We start from the raw sequence: 15,047 nt of genomic DNA on the forward strand, positions 1-15,047 counted from the left end.
ATTGTAATGGTGAGCAGACCAACAGAATGAGATTAAGCCTCAATCTGCATTTAATTGAGCAGATCTGAAGCGGCCTTTACTTGAACTCGGAAATGTGAGAATGTCACACAGGGCAGCCTGTTTGACATGTCACCTACTGGTGAGAACGGTGGAATCTTTGATTGAGTTTTATCAATTAGCTTTGTGACTTCGGTCGCAGTGTTTGAGCCTCAATCTACCAAAAGCAGGCCTGCAGAGACGCCTTATCTGAGTGAGCAAATCTCATTAAATTAACCCCAAATTGACCCCGTTTGGTGTTTATTAATTCGTAGTAAAAGTGGGGACATTTCCCAACTACAAATATGGGATTGTTTATTAGTTTTTGCTAGTGATCCTACTTTTTTAAAAGTCTTTTTGATTAAAAAAAAACAACTTATTTTCTTTCTTTTTTTTTGCTTAAATTCCCACGTTGAAACAGCACTCCCACATTGAGAATTGCTTTTTTCTGTGTCTCAGATCTTTTAACAGAGTAAGCATTTTGTTCATGAGCATAAAAGTGTGTCCCTAAATAAGGGAAATTGCCGAAATAAAAATCTGATTACTCCTTGAAATGTTATTTTTACTCTGCGTGGGTGTATTTTGAATAAAAGTGGGTGAAGAAAAGTGAAAAAATCAAGTTAAGTTTTACATTGATGCTCAGTTAAGTCACTTTTTTTAGAGGGGGCAATTTGGGGGAGGAGCCAGTCCGCGGGGTCAGCTTTTGGTTGAAATTGAGTGAAATTATGAGTAGCCCACCCCTTCACCTAACAAGCCCCCCTCCTCCTGCCTCTCCTCGCCTGCATCATGCTGGAGACCCCGTCGAGAGGATCTTTTCTCTATAAAGAGAAGATGCGCCTCTGAGAGGAGCGCACGGATTTTAACAGCGCGCGTCTCCAGGACTGAACACACTCTCTCAGGTGGACTCGGGGACTTTCCCAGACCGAACCAACACCTTCAGCCCTGCAGGTCCTGCAGAGGACGAATGTGAGCATCTTTTTTTTTTTTTTAATATCCCGCGCGCGTCGCAGCCACTCAGCGCATTTGTGAGAGGGAGCGCGAGGACAGATGGCTGCGCTCACGATACAAAGAACTGACAACTTTTTGCACACCTTTTTGCAGGTTTGTTCATTTATTCTCTTTTCTAGTGATATTTGCTTCTACATAAAAGTATTAACAAAATATTGTGCATGAAAATTGTCGTAAAGTGTATTTTAAAGAGCTAAAAAAAAGTTTAAGGTGACGCAAAAATTATAAAATCAAACAGTGAAACAGAAATAGTTTTAAATATATATATAATTTGAAAGGAAAGTTAAATAAAATTCAGATTAAATACAATTTTTTGTTACTTTTATTTTCTTTAGTCACTTTTACTATTGAACAATTGTAGATAAAATGTAAAGATTGTGTCTAATGTGTGTGTGTGTTTGTGTTCCACAGGATCGCACTCCCAGCTCCTCTCCGGAAGGAGCGCCCAACGCTCTCTCCTTCCTGGCCACCACCTGCAGCCAGGCTTGGCAGGTGGGAGGCACCATGGGCTCAGAAGGCTCCCAGTTCCCCTATGAAGGCACAGTCAGCTCCACTTCTGGAATGTTTCAGCTCTGGAGCAACGACATGGCCCCCAGCACGGCCCTCAGCACGCACCAGATGACCTTCTCCATGCCCAAGGTGCAGTTCCCCGGACACATGCAGTCTGGCCTGAGTCATCATCACCACCACCACCACCACCATCCCCATCACCACCACCATGAGCTACCTCTCACCCCTCCAGCGGAGCCTGCGTCGTCCTACTCCTTTGAACTCTCCCCTGTTAAAATGCTGTCCTCCCAGCCACAGGCCAGCAGCCCCTATTATCCTCAGCACAACACCGTAGGACAGAACTTCCCCAGCTTCCTGCAGAATTCTTCCGCCCGCCATCACCTGTCTGGAGGTCACGTGGAGGAAGGACAGCAGTGGTGGAGCTTGCCCCAGAGCAACACCACCCCTTCCAGTCATCCCTTCACCCTGGGCCGACAGCTGGTTTTGGGTCACCAACCGCAGATCGCCGCCCTTCTCCAGGGCACCTCCAAGGGTCTGCTGAGCTCCACTCGCCGCTGTCGCCGCTGCAAGTGCCCCAACTGCCAGGCGAACGGTGGGGGGTTGGAGTTTGGGAAAAAGAGGCTTCACATCTGTCACATCCCCGAGTGCGGCAAAGTGTACAAGAAGACCTCTCACCTGAAGGCGCACCTGCGCTGGCACGCCGGGGAGAGGCCCTTCATCTGCAACTGGCTGTTCTGCGGCAAAAGCTTCACCCGCTCCGACGAGCTTCAGCGGCACCTGCGCACACACACCGGGGAGAAGCGCTTCGGGTGTCAGCAGTGTGGCAAAAGGTTCATGAGGAGCGATCACCTCTCCAAGCACGTCAAGACCCACCAGACCAGGAAGGGCCGGTGTGGGCAGCCGGCACAAAGCACAGAGCCTCTGCTCACCAACATCAAGAGAGAGTAACCTCTGTGGCTCTTCATTCACCGATGATCAGCAACAAAGACCAGACTGTGGGACTCACTTACTGCTATAGGTTTGCACTAACGGGAAAAGCTCCCCTCAAATGTTTTTGCTCATCAAAGTTTTGCTTTTAAATTTGTAGTTCAATAAAAAAAAAAGTGAATTATATGAGTAAAACAAGTGTGCTGTTAAAAGCAATGCACCTTCAAAGGAAGCCTTTTCTTCAGTGATATTGTTCAGCAGCTTTCAGTGTAACCGTAAAAAAAATTAAAATTCTTCCCTTAAACTGATGTAAGAAATATATATTTTTTTAAACTACATCATGTAAATATTTGATCAATGTGAACCTTTAATTTTGCGGGGAGAAAATGTTTGTTGACATCAGGTGGGTAGTTGGTTTATTAGAGACAAATGCCAACTTTGCTAAAAAAAAAATAATAATAATAATAATAATAATAATAATTAGAAAACACCTGCTAACATTTTCTGCTATTTCAGGAAAAAAAGCTGATTTATTTTTTTGATCTCGGGATTCTCAGCCTAATTAGCAAACATTTTAATTACGAAAGGTCTTTGTAAATACTGTACCAATATGATTTTATTTGGGTTTTAACAGCATGTACATTTTAATAAACATTCTCATGGAAAACAGTTTTTAAGAGTTGAATTTTCTGAAATCTTTGTATCCCGATCAGTTTCAATTAATAATATTTCTGACGGAGCGCATGAAAGATCTGAGATTTATTTAAACGGCCATTTGATTGCTTTCAGAATACAAATGCCGCTCATTGTGATGTGGGTGTGAGGGAAGCAGCTCCTGCAAAAAAGACCAAACATGGTGGGCTGTTCAAAGATTTTCACACCTCAAAGTAAACACTCATTCCATTGAAGGGGCTGTGTGTCTCGCCTGGTGCAATCAAGTTCACAGTCATGTGGCTTTTAATGAGTGTTTTCTTTCTCTCAATGGAGAAGATTGAGTCAACAGATGCAACAGAGGGCACTGGAGAGGAATTCCCTGTGAATAGGACCCCTGTTGCCGAGAACCCCCACTGGTGACAGGAACTCCCTTTGATTTTGCACCCTTGTGAAAGTTAATACCCCTCCCACCCCAAAGCTCCATATATCACAGCAGTGTTACGATGGGTCCTGTTTTACAGCCCAGAATGGAGCTTTATTCAAGAGGCAGCCAACCAGATGTCTGCTCATCCAGGGGTTTCTTCTCTTTGTTTTTGATCCCGTTTGAACTTCTTCCAGTAGGATGCAAAGCAAGATGCTTTGTCGGAGCCTCCTATGGTGAATTACTAAACAGAAAAAGGCAAAAACTTTCCCTTTACCGCCAGCTCAACTGAAAAAAAACATGATTGTTGTAAAAACAGCTAATCTTATCAACTGTGTTTTGAGTAAATGTGTAAATGCCTATTAAGTGATCACACTATATATTCATTTTTCTCAATCACACTTTCAGCAATTTCACCTATCTTGGTATTAAAACCTTCAGTTCATTTAGGACATTATTGCTTGTATTTATGGTAATTATAAACTTTATAGTTTTTGAAATATTGAGCAAAATTTGCAGCACAGGAAATTAATGAGAAAGTGAATTAGCAACAAGCCTTTAAATAAATACTATGTTTTCATCTTTTATAGTAATTTTCAACAAATTTGGTTTAGCTAATATTTTAGCAACATGCTAACATTTTTGGCTAATTTGGTATCTACTAAGGTTTTTAAGGCTAATTTTAGTTTAGCTAATATTTTAGCAACAAGCTAACGTTGTTGACTAATTCAGTTTACTGAGGAATTGTAGGTTATTTTAGAGTTTAGCAAGTATTTTAGCAATGTGTTAGCTTTTTGACTAATTTGGCATCAGAGTTTTAGGCTAATTTGGAGGAGCCTATAGCTCATAATAAAGCAACACACAAAATATGTTTGCAAAATTGGAATGTTTTAGGGATTTTTAAGCATTTTTACTTCGAAATTTTCAGAAATGTAGGTCAACTTCAGTGGTCTTTCATAGTTCTTAAGAAAATTTTCAGTCTTTTTTAGAAAATTTGATAATTTTGCATTTTCAGTAAATCCCTTCAACAATTAAAGTAAATTGCGTCTCCATTTTCAGCAAAAAGCTTTAGCATCTTCAGCGACTACTTTCAGCAAAAAGCATTCACAATGGCATTATCGCAGCAACTTTTCTAGTTATCAGTTATTTTAAGAGCTGAAAAATAAAAATAAACTTGTAAATAAATTCACAGCATTGAGTTCAAATTCCAAAAGACACTTTTTATTTGATATGATACAATTGTTTTCTGTTCAGCCATAAGCAAACCCTTTTAGGTGCTCACATTTGGTTCTCTGTAGTGGTATTCCTTTGTGTTGCATGCAAACCTGCTCCTTCAGAAATGTCCATCACCGGATCACACCAAAGTGGGATAGGTCAAAACTGCAAAAATCACTTTTTGTTTCCTTATAAAACAAATAAAACAAAACAAATTAAAAAAACGTAAATGTTGTACTTTTGGGCATCATTTTCAATTTTTCATCAAGATTATCAAAGTGAGCTCTGAAACGTGAGGACTCTTGATCTTTGGTGCAGCTGCAAGATCCAACTGAGGTGGAGGTGAAAGCGTTTAGCGACCTCTACTGGCCACAGGCAGGATAGCTCCCTTTTCTTCTCCTTTGTCACTCAAGGTTTAAAGATCAAAAGTGAGAGCCGATACGGTCGATTATTCTGCAGATCTGATCTGAACTATGGTGGATTCTGCTGTTGATGTTGGCACTGGTGCAAAAGATTATGGAGACAACTAGATTTTGGTACAGTTCTTTATCTCTCGAGTTTTATGGGATACATATGCTTACTTCTTGAAGGCAAAGGTGATAAAAAGGGATGAATAAAATAATTACTTTCAATCAATGTGATTTCGGAGCCCAATCTTCTACATATCACAGGATACCTTCCTGGGAACGATCACTTTTGCAAAGCAGCCTTGTGCCAGTCAGCCACAGAGGAGACGTTGCGTGCAGCACTTTGGTTCATCGCAGCGGGCCCTTTGAATGCCTCCTCAGGAGTTGCCTGAAGAGTAAAAAGGAATCTGAGGTGACGTCATCCCCACAAAGAACCTCCAGAGGGCTTCCTCATGCCTTCTTGTCCCGATCAAAGGGAGCCCAGTCAAACAGAATATCAGAGCACACGGGGGCTCCCAACACTGGCAACAAAGAAAGTTCCGTACTTTCTGATGAAATCTGAGACAGAAGTTTTTGTGGCGTTCTCACATCAAGTGTTCCGCCGTTCCCGTTCTTGTTGATATAAACAGCTAAGTGTTATGTCAGCAGGAAAATTAAAAAAATAAAAAAAGAAACGTAATTTACATGTTGGTGGATGTATCTTTAGAGTGGGGCATAAAAAAGAAAAAAATTACCAAAGGGAACTAAACGAGCCACCGCCACTTCTTGCATGGTCACATGCACACAGACATGTCATTTTATAAACACACATTCAGGCACACACATAACTCCAGTGACTGCCCCAATAAGGAATGGAATTGTCAAACAAATTCCACTTGTGCTCTCAAAGAGAGAAGAACAGGAGATACAAGCTCTCAGAAAGGTACAATTTGTTATAACAGTTTTTTGTCAAACTCTGAGCCCAGTTGTGTCCCGCTGGGCTCCGTTCAGATCCGCTGAAGGTCAACAAGGCCATGTCCTCTCCCTTTTGGTGGCTCTGAAGAAGCAGTTTCTCTGTCCGCGATGCACGGCACCTTCAGCGTTCTTCACAAGACTGGACAAGAGGAGGATCGGATGTGAGGCGAGCGGACAGGCGACTTGTTCTCTTCACAGAAGTGGCATCAGTTGCTGTCCGCTGGACCCACACATGAAGTTCAAAGGTCATCCTCGTCCAGCTGGGTCAGGTTGCTGGGTCGTCGTCCAGCTGAGGGTCCCGACAGAGGAGCCTGAGTCCCAGCTTCAGCAGCCGATCCCCTGCGGATGCCCTCTCCTGCTCTCTGCTGGGAAGACGGGGTTCATCAATGAAGGACATGCATTTGTGTCAATAAAAGCAAACAAAAATAACAACACGCTTTTAATCTGCTTGTGCAGATTTGACCCCTCCACCGAGGCTCTCCAGGTCAAGAAAATTCAAGTTTTTAATTCAAAAAAGTAACTTTAAAGTAAAAAGTAAGTAAGTGAAGTACAAAAAGTATATTAAACAACACAACACAAGGCTCCAGACTACAGTACCCATAATGCTCCAACAATCCATCAAGCAGTTTGGCTTCATAGTTTGACAAATTTGAACTAAAATAGTTTGACATTTTTTTGTTGGGCACTGGATTAAATGGCGGATTTTCTATTTTTGAACAGAATCAAGAATTTTAAGTACACCTTGTGGTTAAAAAATACGGTTAGAGTTACTTAATTAGCTCTGATTTAATTTTATATTTACAAATTTTCTCCTAAAATGCACCACAAACGGTAAAATAAACTGTGTGAGTTTTTAATCACTGATGACATTACACCACCGAGATTTGCTGCATTAAAATAATCTTATAAGGTCCTTTATTTTGAAAGGAAGACATGTGAATCTCTGTCAAAAGTTACAAACTATTTCATATTTTGAAAAAAAGGCAAATTTTCTCTTTATATTTTTGTTTTATTAATTCCAAAAAACAATTTATCATAATAGTAAGAATAATAACAAAAATACAAATCAGAGTCTTATTTTCTAAAAGACGACATGCGACTTTGTGAATCCCAATGTGTCAGTGAGAAATCAACCCAAATGGTTCACTTATGGTGTTAAAGTTTGTAGACTCCTTTTCTAAAAGAATCCTGAATGCAACATAAAAGCTGCATAAATCTAGGACACAATTATCTGATTTTTGTTTCTCCTCAAGTGTGGCTACTTCCTGTTTGTTGTACACAAAGCAAACCCAGCCTGGACAAACAGACAGAAGAACACAACAACTGTGGGTTTATCATCACAGCCTCTCTTCAAACCAGACATGATGATGCTAAGAACGTCCTCCTATATTTTCATGGAGAAATGACTTTCTAAAATGCTTTTATTTGAAAAGCAGGTTCTGAAGCATTTCCTTTTTCCTCCACTAGGGGGAGAACTAACTCTTCTTTTTATTTGATATCCAGCATATGTATTAATCATTCAGATTTTATTTTAGCATTTTATGAGAACATCTGGATTTCTACTTAATATGTTTGAATTGTGTTTATTCATTATCCACTAATATTTCATCTCTCCTTGTTTGTTTTGTCTGATCTTTTCTCAGGTGCTGAAAGCTCAGTCAGTCTGCTGATCTTCAGCACAACAGTTGCTCTAAAGTGTAACTCTGAGAATCTGAAGGTGTGAACACTAGTGGGTACGCTACCTGTGCAGCTTGTGTGGTTGAGGTGAACAGCCCGTTTGACACAGCTTGACAGTTTGGCTGATCAGCAAAGCCGAGTCGGATGTGTGACGAAGACACAGCGTGGGGGTCAGTAGGACACGGCTGGACCTCTGTGGCCTGCAGATGCAGGGGAGAACACACTCAGCACTGAACTGCACCTGCACAATGCCTTCTGCTTTCACTGCCAAAGCTCAGACACAAACTAGAAGGCATAGGAGCGCTGCAGGGGTCTCACAAAGAGATAAACTGCATTTGAGCGTCTGACTGTGACACCTACATCCCTCTGTGAGAAGCTCTCGTTGGGTCCTTGACTCTGCGCTTGGCTCGGCAGGTAGAGCGCGGGCAGAGAGGTGTTGTGAGAGTGGAGGGAGGGCAGCTTATGGCGGTCTATGGAGGCAGACGAATGGGGTCTCAGGGAGCTGGTGGCAGACAGAGGGGGCCTCATGCTGCGGCCCAGACTATTGGACTTGCTCTCGCGACGCTGATACTCAATAGGCGACTGCAAGGCTAAAAGAAAAGGAGAACAGAGACAGGTATTATATTCCTCCACCGCTGACTGCTGTCTTTTGACTATCTTATACTGTGCAAAGTCAGCTTTTGATTCTGTGAAAGAAAAAATGGAGAGTTTCATAGAAATCTCTTTTTCAAGGACGCATTGGTTGTCATTGAAAGATTATAACGCTTATCAAAATTGGAAAAAAACATTTTTTTGCACATATTTAGTTTACACTTGATTATCCTGCTAAAAAACAAAGAAAACTTGTTTATCTCCGAGTCACACTGGTTGAATAAAGAACTGGCTAAAGATTGACTTGAACTCAAAATGAACCAATATTGGCAATGAATCGTATCATCAACCACAAATTATAAAATGAATTAAATTGTTGTTCGAATGAATTGTTACTCCCCTAAAAAATATTCTTTTTTCAAGAATGATTTTGAGTTCTTAGGCTAAAGAGAATTTTCTCCCTCAAAGAAAGTAAAAAAAAAAATCAAAATGTTTTGGTATGATGGTCTCAATTAGTAACTTCTGAAATTCCTTTTCAAAGATTATTGATTTTTGTGTGTTTTCCTTATGTTTGAATTGGTTGTGTTGGGTTAGCACAGACCCATATTTAGTTATCAAGTCTCATTCTCACATCAGTGTTTTTTTTCCTATTTTTCTTATTTTATATTCATGTTATGTTAACTTTTCTTCTGATTTGTTGCTACAACAAGTTCACTCTTTCTCCTTTTTTGTCCCTAGCTTGAATATAGGCTACATTTCTCTTCATATTTCCTGGATTGAAAGCTCCAATGGTTGTGTTTTTGCCATACACAACACCTTTACAAAACATCCAAAAAACCAAAACAGAAATATTTAAAGCTGCTGAAGGGAATATTCTGCTATTTTCACTCAAACTCCTTTAAAGAAGTACAGGTTTAACAAAGCGGTGGGATTTTTATCTAAGATTAGAATTATATAGTAAAGCAACAACATACAAACTTTAGTTACATTACAAATGTTGCTATACATTTTGGATTGTCTGATGTCATTTTTATTTGTGGTTGTTTTTGGAGAAAATCAATTATATATTAGATTTACCTATAAAAAAATTGTGATTTCAATATATTTTAGATTAAAATGATTTTTTAAATCACTTAATTCTGTCTTTTTTTTACACTTTAGATATGCCAGTTTTGTTTGGTTCTTAAACCTATGCTTAATTTTTTCACACATTTAAATAAAAAACTGACAAGTATAAAAAGAAAATCTAAAAAATATTTTTTCAAAAGCAAATACAACAAAATACTAGACTGTTTCACCAATTTCTTGAAGAAGTAGTCCTCTCAATAAATTGAAACCCCAGAAAACGAGCTGAAACATACCATTAAGGAAGTTGCGTTGACTTTCCAAGATCTGCAGCACATCACTGACCCAGGATCTGCAGATGTCAGGGGAGGACGCCTGCAGCTGGAAGCGGACCACGCTCCCATCGGGATTACGTGAGGTCAGAACAAAGCGTCCGTCATCGCCATCCAAGCTGGGCTCTATCCCGAGGCAGCTCACCTGGAAGACATCACGGCTGAAAGCACCTGGAAGGAGTTCATCTTGCTTGTTAAAGAACACGTGTGAGTCTTTAAAAAACTTCACACTACAGGGTTACATAACTGCCAATTAAGGCATGACCAAGCCGTCTCTTGTGCAATCACAACTTTGGAGTAACTTTGAGCAAAAACACTAACCTTGATGCTGTTCTTAAAGATGTAGCCAGGCAGGGAGAAGCCTTTCTTCCGATCGATGGGCTCGCTGAAGATGACCAGCTGCTCAAACAGAAAGACTCGCCGCTCTTTTGCTCGAGACAGGATGCTGCTGTCCTGTTCAATCACTGTGAAGGTGTCTTGCTGCAGCAGCTTTCCTTGAGCGGTGATCTTCCCCTGGCACCGGCACAAATTCAAAGAGAAAGCGTCGTTACACTTGGGTCTTCGTGGGAACGGATGTGGGGGAGACCTTCCCGAGCTGTACCTCAAAGCCTTGCAGTCGGCCCACATTCATCATGTCGTTGCAACGTTTTGGCACAAAGCACATCACTTCCACGGCTTTCTGTGTGCAAGACAAAAACAGGCTGTCATCAAGAGTATACAGCACCACTTTGTCACATAAAAGCCTCATTAGAGCTCATATCGAGACACCCACCTCCAGCTCCTCTGTATCCATCCCTGCTTTAGTGTAATACTTTAGGAAGTCCTGTTGAAATAAACAGGCCAGTCAACAAGACATTCAAGCTTTACTGCCCAGCGTGAGGTAAGCCCATCTGCTGCACTTTATAGGTTCTGACATGAACCGTTCATTGAAGTACAGAGGGACTGAATTTTATTACTTTGGCAAAATTATAACAGAGGATATCCTTTTATGATGCCGTCAAATACTTTAAATTATTGTGGGGAAGGACTTTTCCCTCCGACAGGAGAGTAGCCGAGCGGACTATAATAGTGTCTTTGTGTTTTGTTGTATGTTTATGACACCACAGCTTCTCAGTTTGTGTACATGTGCTGGGTTGTGGTTTGCAGCACACCAGAAACCTGATGTTTTTTGTGTTTTTTACCTTGAGCAGAAGCTGGTACTTCATGATCCTCTGGACAGGCTTGATGAGCAAGTCGTTGAGCTGCAGCCTGTGGCCCAGCTGCTGCCGGAGCTCCTAGCAGAGGGACAGACACACAAAACATCCGTCAACATGACAACCACAGCACAAAACACCACCGCTGATGGATAACACAATTCCATTAAGACAACAACGGCGGGATTATGCTGCATAATTCTAGCATTTGTCTTGTGTTTGTGTCTCTATGGAGCTAAAAACACACCAGATATATTGTAAACAGTTTTGGGGGTTTAAAGGAAAGACATAAACATTTCTTACCTCAAAATAAGTCTCGATGTACTCTGAAACGATGTGTTCTGACTTGGGTTTGTTCTGACAGTACACAACGTACATATGGAGTCGCCTCTCCTGCAGCACAAACAAGCATCACTTTACAAGATAAATACACTGAACTGATGGAAGAAATGACAAAAGTGCTTCAAACTGAGCAAGAAACACAAAACTAAGAAAACTAACTTTAAAAAACGCAACATGGCATTATGGAAGATTTATTTTTTTCTTAAAGTCCCACTCCAATCAACTTTTGATCTATTGTAAATGCATTAGGCCGTTTTTTGGGGAAAAACGATGCAAACTATTTATTATGGATGCAAAACAATTAACTAATTAATTGCATACTTGTGAAAAAATTAATCGCGATAAATCACAATTAATTTTTTTTATTTTTTAATTACAATATTTTCCGACCACTTATTATCTGCGAATATAATACTATATATATATACTATACTATAATATACAAAATGAAATTAACAACAAAATTGTTCATTTAGCACATTTACTCTTAATTAAGGCTGTCAACCGATTAAAAATAAAATCAGATTAATCCCACTTTTGTGTCGGGATTAATCACTATTAATCACAATGTTTTACTAGGTAAATTTGATGAAAATATCCAGATTTTGAACAAAAAAGGCCAGAAATAATTTTTTCCTTCATTTTTATTGTCTGAAACATTTAAGTTTATCAAGTGTTTTCTCAAAAGTGTAATTTGTAAGCATAAAACATTATCAACAGTAAAATAAGCAGAAAAAGCGATCTAAACAGAAAAAATAACAAGATTAAAGAACTAAAAACTGATTGAATATTTATCTCTTTTGCAAATAACCATTGCACCTCTAAGGCAAAGCAAAGGACCGTGAGGTGGAATTTATTTGCATTAATGAATATTAATGGGATAATTCTTTTTGATCAATCGTTTGAGTTAACGCGTTAACTTTCACAGCCCTGCGATTAATTAATTATTTATTTATCCAGGCAAGACAGATTAAGAAAAAAAAAATCGTATTTTCTACTGAGGGCTGGCAAGCTTTTTCAAATCTTTTTCAGCTCCTGATTCGCCTCAATTTGAAGAAAGAAATACTCACAAATGGAATCTTAATTTTAATTTTCTTTATAAATTTCCTTCATCATGAAAAACTCAAAAAGTTGTTAAAAGTACAAAAAACACTTTTTTCCAAAACGGGTCTTTAAGCTTGTTTTTGTTTGTTATAATCCAAAACTCTTTTTTTGTAAATGTTCTGTTGTATTTTGCAAAAGTTACATGCGCATATGTTGACCCGTTCATTGACATTCTGTCTGTCAAATACAATTTTAATTGTCTTCCTGCTTTTTGCTTTGGTTTTTTAAACCTTTGTTTCTTTCTAAAATATCAAAATGTTTTTTAAAATAAAAGTTTCCTTATGATAAAGTTTTTTTTATATCTTCTAATCCTCCTGTTTCAGGAATGTTTACCAGTGAGAAAACATCTGAAATGACCTGAAGACCTTTCTGTTGACCTTTTAAACATTTGTAAACTCTGAAACTATATTGCTTTAGTAATATAAAAATGATAAATTACATTAAGATAAATATAAATAAAAAAGAGACTTACAAACTTTGCACAATGCTGATTCACTACTTTTCTCTGTAATTGGCCATTTCCTGCCTAATAAATCCTTCATAAAATAAGCACCTGGTTCAGCACTTCTTACGTTCTACTCTTTGATTTATTGCATTATGAAACTTTGATTTCCTCAATACTATCCCATACATTAAGATGAACAGTAGCCATTAAAGCATCAGAGAAAAAGACTTCTTTTTATTAGAAAACTTGAGAAAAAAAACGTTTTTTGGAACTGCATTATTTATTTTTTTCTGTTATTACACATTTATTTTAAAATAAAAAAAATGGTTTATCTTATATGGTTTATTATGGAATACTAACTGAAGTTTGAATTTTTTGTGTTTTTTTTTTAGTCTAGGGTGCGATAGGACATTAATGTGCACCTCATGTGAGGGCATAAAAAATGCTCCAGATTTGCTTCCAGTGTGCAGTGTCTGTGGCAGCAGTTTGGGATGAAAGGAAGCTGGGCAATAAGGCCTTGTCTCTGAGTGCAGTGCCTTTGAAGCTGACTCTGTCTGGTAGAGCCTACTCTTCTGTGACTAATTGGTATGGGAGTGCAGATGTGGCAACCAATGCAGGCCCATGTAAATAAGCTTAAGGTTATGTATAATTTACCCAGGCTCCCCTCGGTGTAACTAGAGCCTTTTTACAGCCAACTGATGCCAAACTGCACCTAGCAACAGGATGCACGGCTCTTTCACCAAAACACGTACAGAAAACACAAACCTGCACTGCAGACACACGTACACGTGCGTGTGTTTACATGCTACATGTGCACAAATTGCAGATCGATGAGATAACTCCCGTAAAAAGCAGCTCGAGCTTTGTTTTCCCAGTTTCCCTTTTCACAATTAAACACCATTTGCAGATTTAATTAAAAGATTCCTCATCCCCCAGCTGACATTCTGAGTTACTTTTTATGTGGGGAGAGAAAACAAAGCGAAGAGAAACATTTTGATCACTTCATTACTTTAAAACAAGCGGCGAAGCCGAGTTAGTCAGATTCACGTCTGTCTGGTCTGCATGTGCCACCACTTAACTGAAATGAGTCAATCTAATTTAGCTTCATGCACAAGTTCTTTATGACCCTCCATTGACCCAGACGCAATTTATTCTGACAGAAAACACCAAACAGCCAGCAAATAAAACGTGTTTTCCAAAAGGATTTGATGTCTCAAAAAAGGGACGCTTTAATCAAAGTTTCATTTGAGTGGTTTGCGTGCTGAAATATAAATACGCATGTTAACTTATAATTTAATTTTAGAATTTTGGGGCTTTTATTTTGTAGCTTGGTGGTGTAGAGGTCACTAAAGTTTGAGTTTTAATCCAATTTTTAGACAGGATGTGTAGGAAGAAGCATGTCTGAGTGGTTAAAAAAGACTGAAGTTCAATCAGATTTTTTTCCTCTGTCGTCTGACATGTGTGACCGTGTCAGAGACTAAAAAACCCTTAAACAAATCAATAACCGAAGCGTGGATAGAGCTACGTTAGCAGCAAAAAGAGCAGATCAACAGTGCAGAAACAAGAGTCTGATGAGCTTCTACATTTTTTTTTATTTTCATTAGAAGCAGCACGAGGAAGCAGACACACCCACCGACATGTAGAGTATATGTGTGTGTGTGCTTACATAGGATTTATACTCACATGTTTAATAAAGAGCTGAGCCAGCCTCTCCGGCTCTCCCAAACACTTCTCCAGCTCTCCCAGGAAGTAGCTGCAGAGACAAACACACCCACAAACACACACACACACACACATCCATGCATACAAGCACCCCCCCCAAAAAGGAAGTGAGGATTTAGCTCTTGAACTTTTGTCCCTTCCTTCTTCCATCAGATACGAACACAATACTCGTTGGGCCTCCGTTCTGCCTTTGTCTTTGAAGACAAGTCATCTTCGGCGAGCAAAAGCAGCAAGAATGAAGAGAAAAAAAAAGAACTCACTCTTTGTGCCAGTCGTATATTTGGTGAATGTTCCCAAAAACAATCTTGTCTTTTCCCTTCATGTCCTCTGGGACTCCTTTAGAGTTCATTGTGCCCATGTAACCCTGTGATGATGGAGAGGCAAAACTAAATTAGGTTTGTATTTCAACAGGAACCTGCAGCTCAAGAAAGTCATCCGACATGA

General features: G+C 39.4%; 2 protein-coding genes across 4 annotated transcripts in view; one reads left to right on the forward strand and one right to left on the reverse strand.

The window, feature by feature from the left end:
* Positions 1–613: 613 nt before the first annotated feature.
* sp5l (Sp5 transcription factor-like) lies at positions 614–3,150 on the forward strand. 2 transcript variants are annotated; one of them, XM_024292229.2, is made up of 2 exons: positions 614–1,137; positions 1,456–3,150. In XM_024292229.2, the coding sequence occupies exons 1-2, from the start codon at positions 1,084–1,086 to the stop codon at positions 2,500–2,502; spliced, it is 1,101 nt and encodes a 366-aa protein (XP_024147997.1). In that variant the 5' UTR covers positions 614–1,083; the 3' UTR covers positions 2,503–3,150. The 2 variants fall into 2 exon arrangements, with proteins under 2 accessions (XP_024147997.1, XP_024147998.1); XM_024292230.2 differs by having other exon boundaries at positions 614–1,002.
* Positions 3,151–4,755: 1,605 nt separating this feature from the next.
* The window catches only part of arhgef25a (Rho guanine nucleotide exchange factor (GEF) 25a), a 57,644-nt gene continuing 47,352 nt past the window's right edge, over positions 4,756–15,047 (reverse strand). Inside the window, exons 7-17 of one of the 2 annotated variants that reach the window (XM_024292899.2) lie at positions 14,864–14,967; positions 14,565–14,634; positions 11,294–11,383; positions 10,979–11,071; positions 10,570–10,620; positions 10,399–10,476; positions 10,119–10,310; positions 9,762–9,942; positions 8,170–8,399; positions 7,875–8,009; positions 4,756–6,497 (exon numbers count right to left, since the gene is read on the reverse strand). In XM_024292899.2, the coding sequence (XP_024148667.1) occupies positions 6,372–6,497; positions 7,875–8,009; positions 8,170–8,399; positions 9,762–9,942; positions 10,119–10,310; positions 10,399–10,476; positions 10,570–10,620; positions 10,979–11,071; positions 11,294–11,383; positions 14,565–14,634; positions 14,864–14,967 (1,350 nt within the window). In that variant the 3' untranslated portion in view covers positions 4,756–6,371. The remainder of the gene's footprint in view (positions 6,498–7,874; positions 8,010–8,169; positions 8,400–9,761; positions 9,943–10,118; positions 10,311–10,398; positions 10,477–10,569; positions 10,621–10,978; positions 11,072–11,293; positions 11,384–14,564; positions 14,635–14,863; positions 14,968–15,047) is intronic. The other variant, XM_024292900.2, reaches the window with a different exon arrangement.

The sequence above is a fragment of the Oryzias melastigma genome, linkage group LG7 (genome assembly GCF_002922805.2).
Source record: "Oryzias melastigma strain HK-1 linkage group LG7, ASM292280v2, whole genome shotgun sequence".
NCBI classification, from domain to species: Eukaryota; Metazoa; Chordata; class Actinopteri; order Beloniformes; family Adrianichthyidae; genus Oryzias; species Oryzias melastigma.